At 42.7% G+C, this 15,966-nt stretch overlaps 1 protein-coding gene across 2 annotated transcripts in view; it reads right to left on the bottom strand.

Annotated features, from left to right (window-relative positions):
- The window catches only part of LOC126203163 (leucine-zipper-like transcriptional regulator 1), a 179,472-nt gene that overhangs the window by 125,888 nt on the left and 37,618 nt on the right, over positions 1-15,966 (bottom strand). For both annotated transcript variants that reach the window (XM_049937404.1, XM_049937405.1), the window contains exons 7-8: positions 4,900-5,101; positions 1,352-1,462 (exon numbers count right to left, since the gene is read on the bottom strand). In XM_049937404.1, coding sequence (XP_049793361.1) covers positions 1,352-1,462; positions 4,900-5,101 — 313 coding nt within the window. The remainder of the gene's footprint in view (positions 1-1,351; positions 1,463-4,899; positions 5,102-15,966) is intronic.

Raw genomic sequence — 15,966 nt, 5'->3', positions numbered from 1 at the left:
CTCCTCTCCCATGACAACGCAAGGCCTCACAAGTCTGCACACCCAAGAGGAGATCACAAAAACTCCATTGCATTGTTCTACCTCATCCACCCTACAATCCAGATCTTGCACTTTCTGACTTCCATCTGTTCAGCTCAATGAAGAATTCACTCCACAGGAAGCAGTACCTAATTCACTCCACAGGAAGCAGTACCTGGCGATTTTTTTTTTATAGATGGCATTATTTTATTTTTATTTTAAATTTTCGCTGCTGCTAGCCAGAGAATGTAGGTGCCTAGTAATTTTCCACAATTACTATGCATTGCACACAGCCAGAAACCAGAACAATTCAGACAATAATAAGAATGTTAATACATACACGGTGACTTAAAACTTTCATCAGCTAATCCATAAAATAAATAAATTATATTTTCGTAGCAAGGTTTGCATCTACTGTCCACAATGAAATATTTTATGCACATTATGACAGTGTTAAGTGTAAATCTTACCTAATACACAGTGCATACAAAAAGTATTACATTTTTATTTTGTATCTGTAATACCAGCATGGGTACAAGGCTTCGCATAATTGTTTAGGATTTTAGTTAAAGCTTATTTACATGTTTATTGAGATTTCCAATTGCAATAAATAAAAACTTTTGGCAACTTTCAAGGGTAACTACCATGTCTAATAAAAATATTGGTGTACAGGGTATGATGCAATGTATGACCCATCTAAATGTCTTAATTAATCGTGTGCTGTCAAAACTTCTGATGAACACATTGTTTGACTGTGCTAAACCAAGAGAGTCTGAAACTGTCAGCAAGAAATTCCCAAGTGAGACAGGATGAAATACCTTTCTGTTTGTTCATGGCATTCTGATGTTAAAGTTTTGTTCTAACACATAGACAATGAATGATAAATTACGGGAAACATTATCCAAGTTACACTGCAGTGATTGTGAGATTTCTAACAGTAATACTTCACAGATTAAGTGAATCAACTATGCTCACCTTTACACTGAGTATATTATTTGCTAAATTAAAGCTTAATTCGCTTGTATGATTGTTGAGATCTCAATAGAATGTTGAAACCCCATCTGTCATCTGTTTGGATGGATAATACTTCTGTTTTGATGAAGACATAATAGTAATCATCTGAAGAAGGTAAAATAAATCCCAATTATGGAATTCTGTGAATATAATTTTGAACTTTCTCAAAAGACATCTAAAGAATTATGTAGTATGTATGAAAACAACCAAATAACGAAAAATCTTTTGCGCATAATTACTTATCTTCTGTCAATATCTTTAAGAGACTGAATGTGGGATCTATAATGATGTCATAATAAGATAATTATTTGGTGCTTACCTGAAACCTATACATCTCACCACTGCGTACATTATTGTCAACAGTTCCTCCAAAAATATACATCGCATCACCAATAACAGCAGCAGCGTGGAATAATCGTCCCGAAGGAACCTACAACACCAGAAAATAAGACTAATTGTAATATTTGACATTTACAAATGTTTTCATCATCTATGTATTCACAACCAGAAATTTTTACTCTAAATAAAAATATTTATTTGAACTGAACATTATACTTTAGGCTTCATTTTTTATTTTCTCAACACTCACTGAACTATCCATGAATAATTCACATCCAGACAGTCGCAAGCTTGTCGTATCACTTTTACATATTTAAGAGCTACGGAGCACCACCTGAACATCACGTAAGAAAATAAAAAGTTTCAATATTGTGAAAAGGAAAGTTGTTACTCACTATACAGGGTGAGTCACTAACTATTGCCACCAAGAATAACTCCAAAAGTATGATACAAGCTGAAAAGTTTGCGGGACAAAAGTTGCATGGGATAATGGGGGCCATAATTTGACACTGGTTTTTTGTTGCTAGGTGGGGTCACTTCAGTGAGATGAAGGTCAACCTTTTTAAATGGGATGCTATAGTTTGGTACTTCTTTCTGATAGCAGCTATTGAGATGAATCCAATGATGTGTAACAGTGAGGTCTTTGAAGGTCAACGAAAGTCACAAAGATGGCATGAACGTCCATTTACAGCAGGTGCTCTAAGTGATGACCATTGGTATCAAAACAGTGCTCCAATCTTATCATGGACTGAGTGGTATTCCTTATCACTTCGGCACTTATTGAAGCCCATGCTCTTACAATTCTCTCTTGCATATCTTCAGATGTAGTTGGAACATCTTTATAGACAATGTCTTTTACAAATCTCCACAAGAAAAAATCCAGAGACGTCAAATCTGGCGAACAAGTTGGCCACGACATCTCCTCGGCGACCAATCCAGTGATTTGGGAATTGTCTCTGCAATTCATTTCTAGCCATCAACGAAAAATGTGATGGACACCCATTGTATTGATACCACATTCTGTTCCTTGTTCCTAAAGGTATTTCTTCCAATAACAGACCTAATGTTTCTTGCAGGGATGTGGTGCACGTCCTACCATTAAGATTTCCTTTGAAGAAATAGGGGCCTGTAAGTCTGTCCTCCAGAAACCCACATGATACATTCACCAACCACGGTGTTTGGTGTGCAACTTGCCACAGCCAACAAGGATTTTCAGTTGTCCAACAATGCATGTTATGCAAATTAACATTTCCATGGTCAGTGAATGTATCCTAGTCAGTAAATAAAATCAAATTAATAAATGTATCATCCCTCTGAATCTGAAGTTGAGCCCATCGGCAGAATTCAATGCGATGCCTACAACCCGTACCAGTTAATTCTTGGTGGAGACTGATATGGTAAGGATGATATTTATGGCAATGCAGAACACAAACAACACTACTCTGTCTCATGTCATATTCCCTTGCGATTTGACATGAACTAACACAAGGATCTCGAGCCAGTGGCAAGAGAACCAATTTTGTTTCCTCGTTAGTAACTTTACTTTCTGGATATGGTTCTGACACATTTAAGATCCAAATGTTCTCAATTTAACACACAGATATTTAAATGTATTACGTGTAGGGTGAGTACATTGAGGATATCTTCCAGCATATGAGTCTATAGCGCTCACTGAATTTCGTTGGCATTCTCTGTAAATGAGAAGCATATCAACTTGTTCTTCGAAGGAATACATCATTCACATTCACTTGATTCGACGATACTAGTCTTACCATTCCTATTAGTGTTGTCTTGCAAAACCATCGAATGGTGTTTACATGTCAATGGAATGTATTCGGAAAGTATTTACTATTTGCACAATATACGAGAGAGAATTGTCAGAGCATGTGCTTCGATAAGTGCCGAAGTGATAAGGAATACCACTCAATCCATGCTAAGAAGACTGCTGCACTGTATTGATACCAATGGTCTTCACTTAGAACACCTTCTGTAAATGGATGTTCATGCCACCTTTGTGACCTTACTGTTACACATCATTGGATTCGCCTTGATAGCTGCTATCACACAATAAGTACCAAACTAGAGCATCCCATTTAAAAAAAGCAAAGTTGACCTACATATCTCTGAAGCAACCCCACCTAGCAACAAAAACCATCATCATATTATGGCCCCTGTTGTCCCATGCAACTTTTGCCCGACAAACTTTTCAGCTACTATCATACTTTCGGAGTTATTCTAGGTGGCAATAGTTAGTGATTCACCCTGTATAGTGGAGATGCTGAGTTGCAGATAGCACAAGGAAAAGACTGTCCTGAATATAGCTTTCGGCCAGTAAGGCCGTTGTCAAAATTGGATGACAAACACACTCTCACGCAAACGCAACTCTCTCTCTCTCACACACACACACACACACACACACACACACACACACACACACACACACACACGACTGCAGCCTCAAGCAATCCAAGTTTCAAAGATAAAAGAAAAGGGGAGGGGGGCAGGGAGAGGGGGATGGAGATTGGGGAGGGAGACGGATATGGGGAGGAAGAGGGGCAGCGAGCGGGAAGGGGGGAGGGCAGCGAGCGGGAAGGGGGGAGGGCAGCGAGTGGGAAGGGGGGGGGGAGGGCAGCGAGCGGGAAATTAGATGACAAACACACTCTCACGCAAACGCAACACACTCACACACACACACACACACACGACTGCAGCCTCAAGCAATCAAAGTTTCAGACATAAAAGAAGAGGGGGAGGGAGACGGGAGGGAGACGGGAGGGAGACGGGAGGGAGACGGGAGGGAGACGGGAGGGAGACGGGAGGGAGACGGGAGGGAGACGGGAGGGAGACGGGAGGGAGACGGGAGGGAGACGGGAGGGAGACGGGAGGGAGACGGGAGGGAGACGGGAGGGAGACGGGAGGGAGACGGGAGGGAGACGGGAGGGAGACGGGAGGGAGACGGGAGGGAGACGGGAGGGAGACGGGAGGGAGACGGGAGGGAGACGGGAGGGAGACGGGAGGGAGACGGGAGGGAGACGGGAGGGAGACGGGAGGGAGACGGGAGGGAGACGGGAGGGAGACGGGAGGGAGACGGGAGGGAGACGGGAGGGAGACGGGAGGGAGACGGGAGGGAGACGGGAGGGAGACGGGAGGGAGACGGGAGGGAGACGGGAGGGAGACGGGAGGGAGACGGGAGGGAGACGGGAGGGAGACGGGAGGGAGACGGGAGGGAGACGGGAGGGAGACGGGAGGGAGACGGGAGGGAGACGGGAGGGAGACGGGAGGGAGACGGGAGGGAGACGGGAGACGGGAGGGTGACGGGAGGGTGACGGGAGGGTGACGGGAGGGTGAGGGAAGAGGGACAGTTGCAGGGCTATGCCAAAGTAATTATATCCCATTAAAATAATTCACAGCCACTTTTAATGTCTTTTAAAAAAATATGTCTATTGAATGTGTCACTAAACACATTTTTCCAATCAATACTGACATTTTACATCAAGGGCTCTTCACAAAAGGGTACAATTTACACACCTGTGAATCTGAAGCTGGCATTACAACAGACCATGTCTGAGTATCCAGATCATAACAATGCAAATCATTTGGTAAAGTGCTGTCAGCAGCTCCACCAAAGACATACAGGTGTCTGTCATACGCAACCATGGTGTGGCCATACCGACGGGCAGGCGGTGGAGGTGCACCACGTAGTATGTGCTCTGTTGATATACGAGTCCAGCTGAGGAAGAAATTTAACGTGACAAACTGTTTCCCAGTTTAATAAATATAGTATATTTCATATGTTACTATGAATTGAAGCTATGAATTATTGAAAGTTTCTTAACACCTTAACCACAGTATCTTTTTTGCCATTGTAGGGTAACAGGTTATTTAAAAGTGACCAAAATAAGACTGAGTTGAATAGAATACTTGAGAGAGTCAATATTATAACGATAAATAACCATCACTAATACTGCCTAATTACAATTCTTAATACAAAACTATTTTTTTATCACACGCGCGCACACACACACACACACACACACACACACACACAGACTGCAGTCTCAGGCAACTGAAACCCCACTGCGAGCAGCAGCACCAGTGCATGATGGGAGTGGCGACTAGGTGGAAGTGAGGAGGAGGCTGAGGCAGGGAGAGGGAGGGATAGTACGGTGAGTGTGGTGGACAGTGAAGTGCTGCAGGTTAGTTGGAGGGTAGGGGAGAGGTGGGGAGGGGAGGGGAGGGGAGGGGAAGTAGCAGAAAAGGACAGAAATAAAAAGACTGTGTGTGATGGTGGAGTGACAGCTGTGTAGTGCTGGAATGGGAACAGGGAAGGGACTCGATGGGTGAGGACAGTGAGTGATGAAGGTTGAGGCCAAGAGGGTTACAGAAACAAAGGACATATTGCAGGGAAAGTTCCCACCTGTGAAATTCAGAACAGCTGGTGTTGGTGTGTAGGATCCATATGGCACAGACTGTGAAGCAGTAACCCTGGCAAATAATGTAATTCAGCTGCTCTAGTCCTGAGTGGTACTGAGTTACGAGGGGAATGCTCCTCTGTGGCCGGACTTTGGGAGGTGGTGGGAGACTGGAAGGATCAGGCATGGGAGATTTGTTTTTCACAAGGTTAGGAGGATAATTACACTCAGCGAAGGCTTCAGTGAGACCCTCGACATATTTCAGGAGGGACTGCTCGTCACTGCAGATGTGATGACCAAGGGTGGCTAGGCTGTATAGAAGGGACTTCTTGGTATGGAATGGGTGGCAGCTGTCAAAGTGGAGATATTGCTGATGGTTAGTAGGTTTGATATGGCTGGAGATATTGATGTAGCCATTTTTGAGGTGGAGGTCACATCTAGGACGGCGGCTTGATGGGTTGAGTAGGACCAGGTATGCAACTGGGGCAAAAGTTGTTGAGGTCCTGGAGGAATATGGATAGGGTGTCCTCACCTTCAACTCAGATAGCAAAGATGTCATCAATCAATGGGAACCAGGTGAGGAGTTTATGATTCTGGGCTTCTAGGAAGGATTCCTCTAGATGGCCCATGAATAGGTTGGCATAGGATGATGCCGTACGGGTGCCCATAGCCATACCCTGGATTTGTTTGTAGGTAATGCCTTCAATGGAGAAGTAATTGTGGGTTAGGATATAGTTGGTCATGGTGACTAGGAAGGAGGTTGTTGGTTTGGAATCCTTACGGCATTGGGAAAGGTAGTGTTCAATAGCGGTAAGGCCATGGGCATTAGGAATGTTAGTGTACAGGGAGGTGGCATCAATAGTGGCAAGCAGGGCACTGTGTGGTAAAGGGACAGGAACTGTGGAGAGTTGGTGGAGAAAATGGTTGGCATCTTTTATATAGGAGGGTAGGTTCCGGGTAATAGGTTGAAGGTGTTGGTCTATGAGAGCAGAGATTCTCTCAGTGGGGGCACAGTAACCGGCCACAACGGGGCGTCCTGGGTGGTTAGGTTTATGGATTTTAGGAAGCATGTAGAAGGTGGGAGTGCGGGGAGGAGTAGGAGTGAGTAGAAAGGTGGACTCTGTGGAGAGGTTCTGGGATGGGCCTAAGGATTTTGGTACTGACTGGAGATCCTGCTGGATTTCTGGAATGGGATCACTGTGGCAAGGTTTTTAGGTGGAAGTATCTGACAGCTGGTGGAGTCCTTCCGCCAGGTAAGCCTTGTGGTTCAAAACAACAGTAGTGGAGCCTTTGTCCACGTGTAGGATTATAAGGTTGGGATCAGTTTTTAGATGGTGGACAGTGGTTCTTTCTGTAGATGTAAGTTAGTTTGCACATTGAAGGGTTTGGGGAATGATGGTGAGGCAAGGTTGGAGGTTAAGAAATTTTGGAAAGTTAAGAGGTAGTGATATGGGGGCAGCGGGGGTGGATCGCAGTTGGCTGGAAGACAGAATGTAGGCAAGGTTCAATATTGGTCTTTGGTTGAACTGATTGGTAGGGTTGGTGGCGAAAAAGTGTTTCCACTGTAGGGACCGGGAGAAGGAGACAAGGTCTTTCAAAAGTCCTGCATGATTGAATTTTGGAGTGGGGCAAAAAGTGAGGCCTTTGGAAGGACTGATATTTCTGTGGGGCTAAGGCTTCTCGAGGATACGTTCATGAATGTGTTGTGGATCTGTTTAGGTTCTGGGATCTGTGTGGTGGTGGGAGTGAGTTTTGGAGGGTGGGGTAAGAGTAGCAGGTCTGCAAGACAGGGATTGTCACCTATCAGTGGACGTGGGGGGAGGTTTGGAGGTGGTTGTAGAGGTGGTGGACAGTGATACTTGAAGGCAGGAGTAGGAAGTGAGCACGATGGAGAGCTTTTTGAGGTGGTGGTGTGCATGTTGCTCAAGTTCCTCCATGGCAAGAGTTTCAGTGTGTGTTTAGGGTTCCAGGAATTTGGTGGTGGTGGTGGTTAGTGTTTAACGTCCCGTCGACAACGAGGCCATTAGAGACGGAGCGCAAGCTCGGGTTAGGGAAGGATTGGGAAGGAAATCGGCCGTGCCCTTTCAAAGGAACCATCCTGGCATTTGCCTGAAACGATTTAGGGAAATCACGGAAAACCTAAATCAGGATGGCTGGTGACGGGATTGAACCGTCGTCCTCCCGAATGCGAGTCCAGTGTGCTAACCACTGCGCCACCTCACTCGGTCCAGGAATTTGGTATTGCATAGCAGGAGAATTTTGCAGATGGAGAGAAGGTACTGCACGGAGGTTTGTGCTTGGTTGATATGGTTTTGCAGGACTATGTTGGTGAGGGTTAAGGATTGGCAGAATCTGAACAGGTGGAGGTCATTATGGAAAGAGGGGTAGCAGTTAGAGATGGGTAATTTGATGGCAAGGCCATTAGGGGGAATTCCATGAGCCAAGTAAAAACGCAGGAACAGTATGTGGGACTGGGATCTGGATAGGGATAAGGAAACTTTTCTATACTGATGCTGATGGAAGGAGCACGGATCCATGGTGGTGGAAAAAATGTGAAAAATTACACAAATAATGTATGATTACATCTGAAAATTTCGCAAAATTACACCCAATACATGTGAAAATACATGAGAAGGAAGAATTGGACACAAAAGGGGGGAACAATATGAAATCTGAGAGAGTCAACGATAGTGAAGGGCGAAAACTCACTAAAAATGGCGAGAAGTCACAAGAATCAAAGTAAAGAATAAATAGCAAATAAAAGTATATTACTGTGGGTAGCAGGTCTGAGGGTAGATAAATGTGAAGAAGGGGAATGGCAGAGGTGGCTGGATGGTGGAAGAATTAGTGGGTGCGAACTGGGACAGAACAGAGAAAGAGTGAGGGGGGGGGGGGAGGGGGGAGGCGTTTGTATGATGAGATACAAGATCATTTGACACCAAAAAGGTGCGGCAATCAACAAGCAAAAATACGGGAAATGATGCAGGGAGAGTGATCAATTTGAAAGAATATGTTTAATTAGATTGGCAGAAGTAATGTGGGACATAAGATGCTACACCAACAATCAGCTTGGTCTTGTAGGTGAATGAGTTTGTGTCTATTGTTGACGAAGGCCTTAATGGCTGAAAGCTTTAACTGAGAGTGTCTTCTTCTTGTGCCTATCTGTGACTCAGCACCTCCAAAATTATTTTTAGTATGATACAATTAAGGTATAGGAATTGAGTCAAGAAAATAATGGGACTGATGCTGTCACAGGGTAAGTATGCATGTGCCAAAGATAAATGGCCAATAGCTGTGAAGCATGATGCCTTCTCAGTTGAATGCAGCATCTTTGATGTCTGTAGACAAATTGTGGACATGGCCTTCATTTGAGTAAGAGCTGTTATTTTGTATTGCTGGAAAAATGATAAGTATAACAGAGCTGCAAACTGTCATGAAGTTTCATATGAAACGTGGAAAAACAGCTACTGAAAAATATTTGTCACTAAAAGAAGTGTCTAGACAGTTTATCGCATAGACAAGTTTTTCTGTGGTTCAGGCATTTTGAAGATGGCCAAGAAGTTGAAAAAGACATAAACAGATGAAAATATCGAAAAAGTAGGTAGTCTGATTCAACCTGACTGTTGATTGAGTATTTGATTGCTGAACTGTAGGAATTGCCAAAGAATTCATAAGGCAAATTTTACATATCCAATTTAACATGAGAAAAGTGTGTGAGGAACTGGTGTCAAAAACTCTCACGATCAAGCAAATGAAGTTTGTGAAAATGTTTGTACTTACACTTGGATTACCACTGATCCCAATTTCTTGGAAAGAATGACAACATGTGACAAATCTTTGTTTTTCAGTTATGATGCAGAAACTAAGCCCCACCACATGCACTGGAATGTCCCAACTTCACCAAGAGCAAGAAAGGGTTGAATGAGCAAATCAAGATCCAAAGACACGATGACTCTTTATTTTTTTCCAGTACTCAGGGAATTGCACATCTTCACAGGGTTCCTGAATGTCAAACAATTAGTCAACATTATTACCTTAAGGTTACTGCTCAAATCAGAGAGAGAATAAGAAAAAAAAAAAAAAAAAAAGACCTGGATTGTGGAAGAACAAATTATGGGTTCTGTATCAAGACAACACACTAGCTCATACCTCATTGTCCGTTAAGAGGTTTCTAGCAAAATACAGCATCCCAATGTTAAGACCACCCACCTTATTTGCCTAACCTAGCACCATATGACTTATTTATTCACAAAGATCAAATCTAATGTAAATGGATAGATAAAAGAAATCTACTCACCAAGTGATGGCAGGGAAACACACACACACACAAAAGGATTTAACTTTTACAAGTTTTTGGAGTCAGTGGCTCCTTCTTCTGACAGGAGAATTGAAGGGGAAGGGCGAGGGGTGAAGGAAAAGGACTGGAGAGATTTAGGGAAAGGGGTACAGTTCAGAAAAGTCACCCAGAACCTCGTGTCAGGGAAGACTTACCAGATGTAATGAGAAGGAAAGGTGAGAAAAAGGTTAAATCTGCATTAAAAGGAACAAGATTTCAGTCTGTTGAAGCGGTAAACGAAAAAGCAGAGGGCATCATCAAGGAGCTCACAGAGGAAGACTTCCAGGACTGTTTCCACCAATGGAAAATTCACATGAAGTGTTGTAGGGATAAAGGAGGGGAGTATGCTGAGGGTGACAATAACTAAATATGTATGATTTGAAATAAAATGTTTTACAGCAACCGTCCCATTATTTTATAGCCACACCTTGTACAACAACAACGTCATAACCCTAGATTTTTCAGTGATTTTGGTAACTTCTTATAATGACTGGACTGGAACTTTCTGGCCAATTAAAACTGTGTGCAGACCAAAACTCTAACTTTCACAGGCAAGTGCTCTACCAACTGAGCCACCCAACATGACTCATGACCAGTCTTGTACAAAGTTTTAATCTGCCAGGAAGTTTCAGACAGGCACACACTCTGCTCCAAAGTGAAAGTTTCTTTCTGGAAACATCACAGATGTTGTGGCTACATCATGTCCCCGCAATATCCTTTTGCCTAGGAGTGCTAGTCTTACAAGTTTTGCAGAAGAACTTCTGTGAAGTTTGGAAGGTACGGGACAAGGTACTGGCAGGAATAAAGCTGTGAGGATGGGTCGTGAGTTGTACTTGAGTAGCTCTGTCGGTAGGGCACTTGCCCGTTAAAGAAAAAGGTCCCGAATTGAAAGAAAAAGGTCCCGAATTGAGTCTTGGTCCAGAACATAGTTGTAATCTGCCAGGAAGTTTCATATGCATGAATACTTCATTTCAGAGTGAAAATTTCATTCTGGAATGACTGGACTCTTTGGTAATTGATGTGTCTACAAAAATACCCAGAGGAGTAAAAGAAATCCCAACATCGTTCAGGGAGTAGTGGTAATACCAACTAAATGGCATATTGACGATTTTTACCTCATTTTATAATGAAGTTTCAAGGTCACTTTATACATGCAAGCGACATGTCAAAGTATAGAATATTAGCATACAGAAGACAGAAAATTTACTACTCAGGAAAAGTTTAAGCTGAAAACTTTAGTCATATTACACTTCAATTACAAGCACCTGCAGCTCTCTGTCAATGTCTGCAACTATGAAATTGTGTAAATATTAAATTCAACCATTAGTTTTACTTTCTTTTATGCTCTCTCATTCACAGTCCCAGAGACGTTTATCTTCTACCACTAACAGGTTATCTTTTCTTGGGTTTTTGTTTCACCTCTCTTGTCAAATGAGCAGTGGCAGTGGCAGCTTGTGCAAAATTTTACCGATTTTCTACAATGAGGTAGTCTATAACCTTTTGACTTACAAGTGCAGTAATATTAACTAAAATGAATATATTAATTTTACATATGTAAATTGAACTGTTGAAATATAATTAAATTTTTAACCAATCAAGCAGTGAAGGAAACAAAAGAAAATTTTGGAGTAGGAATTAAAATCCATGGAGAAGAAATAAAAAACTTTGATGTTTGCTGAAGACATTGTTATTCTGTCAGAGACAGCAAAGTACCTGGAAGAGAAGCTGAATGGAATCGACAGTGTCTTGAAAGGAAGATATAAGGTGAACATCAACAAAAACAAGACGAGGATAATGGAATGTAGTCGCATTAAATCAGGTGATGCTGAGGGAATTAGATTAGGAAATGAGACATTTAAAGTAGTATTTGAGTTTTGCTATTTGAGGAGCAAAGTAACTGATTATGGTCAAAGAAGAGAGGATATAAAATGTAGACTGGCAATGGCAAGGAAAGCGTTTCTGAAGAAGAGAAATTTGTTAACATCGAATATAGATTTAAGTGTCAGGAAGTTCTTTCTGGAAGTATTTGTATGGAGTGTAGCCATGTACAGAAGTGAAACATGGACAATACATAGCTGAGACAAGAAGAGAATAGAAGCTTTACTGAATAGAATTCGGGAGAAGAGGAATTTGTGGTAGATCATGACTAGAAGAATGGATCGGTTGGTAAGACACATTCTGATGCATCAAGGTATCAGCAATTTAGTGTTGAAGGGAAGCATGGTGAGTAAAAATCACAGAGGGAGACCAAGAGATGAATACGCTAGGCAGATTCAGAGGGATGTAGGTTGCAATAGTTATTCGGAGATGAGGAATGCACAGAATAGAGTAGCATGGAGAGCTGCATCAAACCAGTTTTTGGGCTGAAGACGATAACAACAACGACAACAATCAATCAGTCATTTAATATTGTGACAGATAAAATGATGGTAGCAGCAGGAACTGAACCAGGGCCAACAAATTGCCAGTCAGTGTACTTGACCACTCTGCCACAGCACTGTTACATCAAGTGCTCCTCAAAAGTCCTTCACACTCTACACTTGCTTAATAAATTAGTTGCACATTCAAAGAAAACTACTGACTTGGTGATGTGGCAATGTGGCATTCAGTGCTGGAAGTGATAACCTCACATCAGAGCATGGGCAGTCCAAAACAGACAGCTCCATCCCTTCTCTTGAGTTGATCATATCATGGCTGACCATCATTTCAGCTCATGACACTGGTCTCTAGTTACTGTAGAGAGAGTGCTACAAAACATGTTTTTGTCCATTTTATTTGTGCAGTAGCACACATTCAAAAAGAAATGGCTTAATTTTAGTGCAATCTCCAGCTTGTATTCAGAGAGATATGGCATAAATTTCTCATCATGGGAACATGGCAGCTGCTGTGTTGCCACCTGCAATACTCTATCTGATTCAGTTGCAGTGACTTGCATGCAGCCAATCTTCATAGAAGACTTTTGCATTTTAAATAAGTTAAAGTCCATTCAGACAGTTATTATAAATAAGCAAAAGGCGAGAGATAATATTTGGTCCTGAACTCCCAGCCTTGAAGTTTTTCTCTCAGTATAACTCAAACAACGAGGTACCTCTAATAGAACGATCTCTTCCATGCTAACTGGCATGAATTCTAAAAATACTGGTCATGCAGAATGTGAACCACATTTTTCTAATGTGACATACTGAAAACTATGGATCAAGGTAGTCAGGCAGATGCAGAATTTCTTCATTTCCAAAAAGTGTTCGACTCAACACTGAAGGAAGTCACAGCATGTTATCCTGGATGGAGAGTCACAATCAGAAGTAGAAATAACTTCAGGTGTGCCCCAGGGAAGTGTGTTGGGACACTTGTTCATGTTTTATGTTAATGACTTGGTGGACAATAACAACAATAACCTCAGACTTTTTGCAGATTATGCAGTTACCTATAAGGAAGTATTGTCTGACATAAGCTGCATAAATATTCCTCTTAAGATAGAAAAAAAGAAGAGACGCATCATGAAGGAATTATCCAAATGGGATAGGAATCGGTAGATGTTATGTACAGACAAAAAAATAACAACAATTTCAGAAAAATTGTTTGATTTATTCAAAAGCAAGAGCTTCACAAATTGAGCTAGTCAATAACATGTTGGTCCAACTCTGGCCCTTTTTACAAACAGTTATTTGGCTTGGCATTGATTGGTAGAATTGTTAAATGTCCCACTTCGAATTCAGCCTCTATGACCAGCAAAGACATATCTGGAGACACTTTGGACATCAGTGGGATACCATCCGATTCTTGTCTGCCATACAGCCCAACAACCAAGAGCGACAGTCTGGGATGCCATTGCACTTCGTAACAGTATCCCTTTGGTTGTCATCTGCAGCACCCTTACAGCACAGTTATACATATAAAGATATTCTATGTCTTATCTGCTTGCCTTTCATGGTAAGCTGTCCAAGATTTACATTACACATGGGGTGAGTTTCTACTGCTTGTCTTCGTGTTTTCCGAACCCTGCCTTGGCCAGCAAGGTTGCCGGATCTCTCCCCAATGGGGAACATTTGGAGCATTATGGGCAGGGCTCTCCAACCATCCTGGGATTTTGATGATCTAATGCATCAATTTGACAGAATTTGGCACAATATCCCTGAGGAGGATGTCCAACAACTTTGTCAGTCAATGCCAAGCCGAATAACTACTTACGTAAGGGCCCAGGTAGACCAATGTGTGTGTGTGTGTGTGTGTGTGTGTGTGTGTGTGTGTGTGTGTGTGTGTGCGCGCGCGCGCGCGTGCTCAGTCAGATGTTGATAAGATTTCAAAGTGGTGCAATGATTGGCAACTTGGTTTAAATGTTCAGAAATGTAACATTGGGCACTCCACAAAGTGAAAAAAAATGCAGTCTCCTGTGACTATAATACCAATGGGTCACAGTTGGATTCAGCCAACTCCTACAAATACACGAGTGTAACACTTTGTAGGGACTTGAACTGGAATGATCACAGAGGCTTAGTGGTGGGCAAAGCAGGTGGAAGACTGGTTTATTAGTAGAATATTGAAGAAATGCAATCAGTCAACAAAGGAAATGTTTACAAATCACTTGTACAAACCATTGCAGAATACTGCTAAAGTGTGTGGGACCTGTACCAAATAGGACTAAGGGGAACGTGAACACATACAGAGATGGTCAGCATGAATTTCCAGAGATTTGTTTGACCCATGGCAAAGTGTCAAAGAGATGCTGAAGAAACTGAACTGGAAGACTCTTAAAGATCGACAAAAATTATATTGAGAAGGCCTACTTATAAAGTTTCAAGAAGCAGCCATAGATGATGACTCTATGAATATACACTGATCAGCTAGAACATTATTACCACCGTCCACTCATCCAGGTGATAGCAACATCACCTGAGGAGGAATGACTGCTAGTCAGGCCCATGCACAGTGCTTGTAGTATCAGTGAGTGTGTTGTCCATGCTTAGGATGGGAAAGGCGAGCAATCTATCCGAGTTTGACTGACGGCAGATTGTGATGGCCCAGAGGCTTGGCACAAGCATTTTGGAAACTCACAACTTGTCGGCTGTTCGAGGAGTGCTGTGGAGAACGTCTTCAACACGTGACAAAGCCAAGGTGAAACCATGTCCAGAGGGCCACCCCTCATTCCAGATGTCAGATGTTATAGGCTGGGCAGACTGGTAAAACAAAACAGGTGGTGAACTGTGGCGGAACTAACATCAGATCTTAATGCTGGGCAGAGTGCAAGTGTGTCTGAATACACAGTGCACCGAACATGCCTAACAATGGGCCTCCTCAGCCGATGAACCATGTGTGTGCCAATGTTAACACCACAACATTGGCTACTACGGCTGAAATGGTCATGAGACATTGGCACTGGACATTGGCACAGTGGCAGAGCGTTGCGTGGTCTGATGAATCCTGATACCACCTTCTTCATACCAATGGCAGGGCACAAATCCGTCTTCTGCCAGGGAAACAACTCATTGACACCTGCACTGAGAGACAGAAACAAGCTGGTGGCAGCTCCATTATGCTCTGGGGAACATACATAAGGGTATCCATGGATCCAGTGGAGCTTGTGCAAGTCACCATGATGGCCAAGGATTATTGTACACTGGATGCAGACCACGTACACTGTTCATAACGAACATGTTTCCTGATGGCAGTAGCATTTTTCAAGATAATATGCCATGTCACAATGCCAGGAGTGTGATGAGTGGTTCGAGGAACACTGTGGTGACTTCTCTTTGATGTGCTGGCCCCCCACCTGCCAAATCTGAGCCCAATCAAACACATCTGAGATTTGATTGAATGTGGCGTCAGAGCTCATCTCTCCCCTCTCCAGAA

The sequence above is a fragment of the Schistocerca nitens genome, chromosome 9 (genome assembly GCF_023898315.1).
Source record: "Schistocerca nitens isolate TAMUIC-IGC-003100 chromosome 9, iqSchNite1.1, whole genome shotgun sequence".
Classification (NCBI taxonomy): domain Eukaryota; kingdom Metazoa; phylum Arthropoda; class Insecta; order Orthoptera; family Acrididae; genus Schistocerca; species Schistocerca nitens.
The sequence above is the reverse complement of the archived record's forward strand: the minus strand, read 5'-3'. Positions and strand labels throughout refer to the sequence as shown.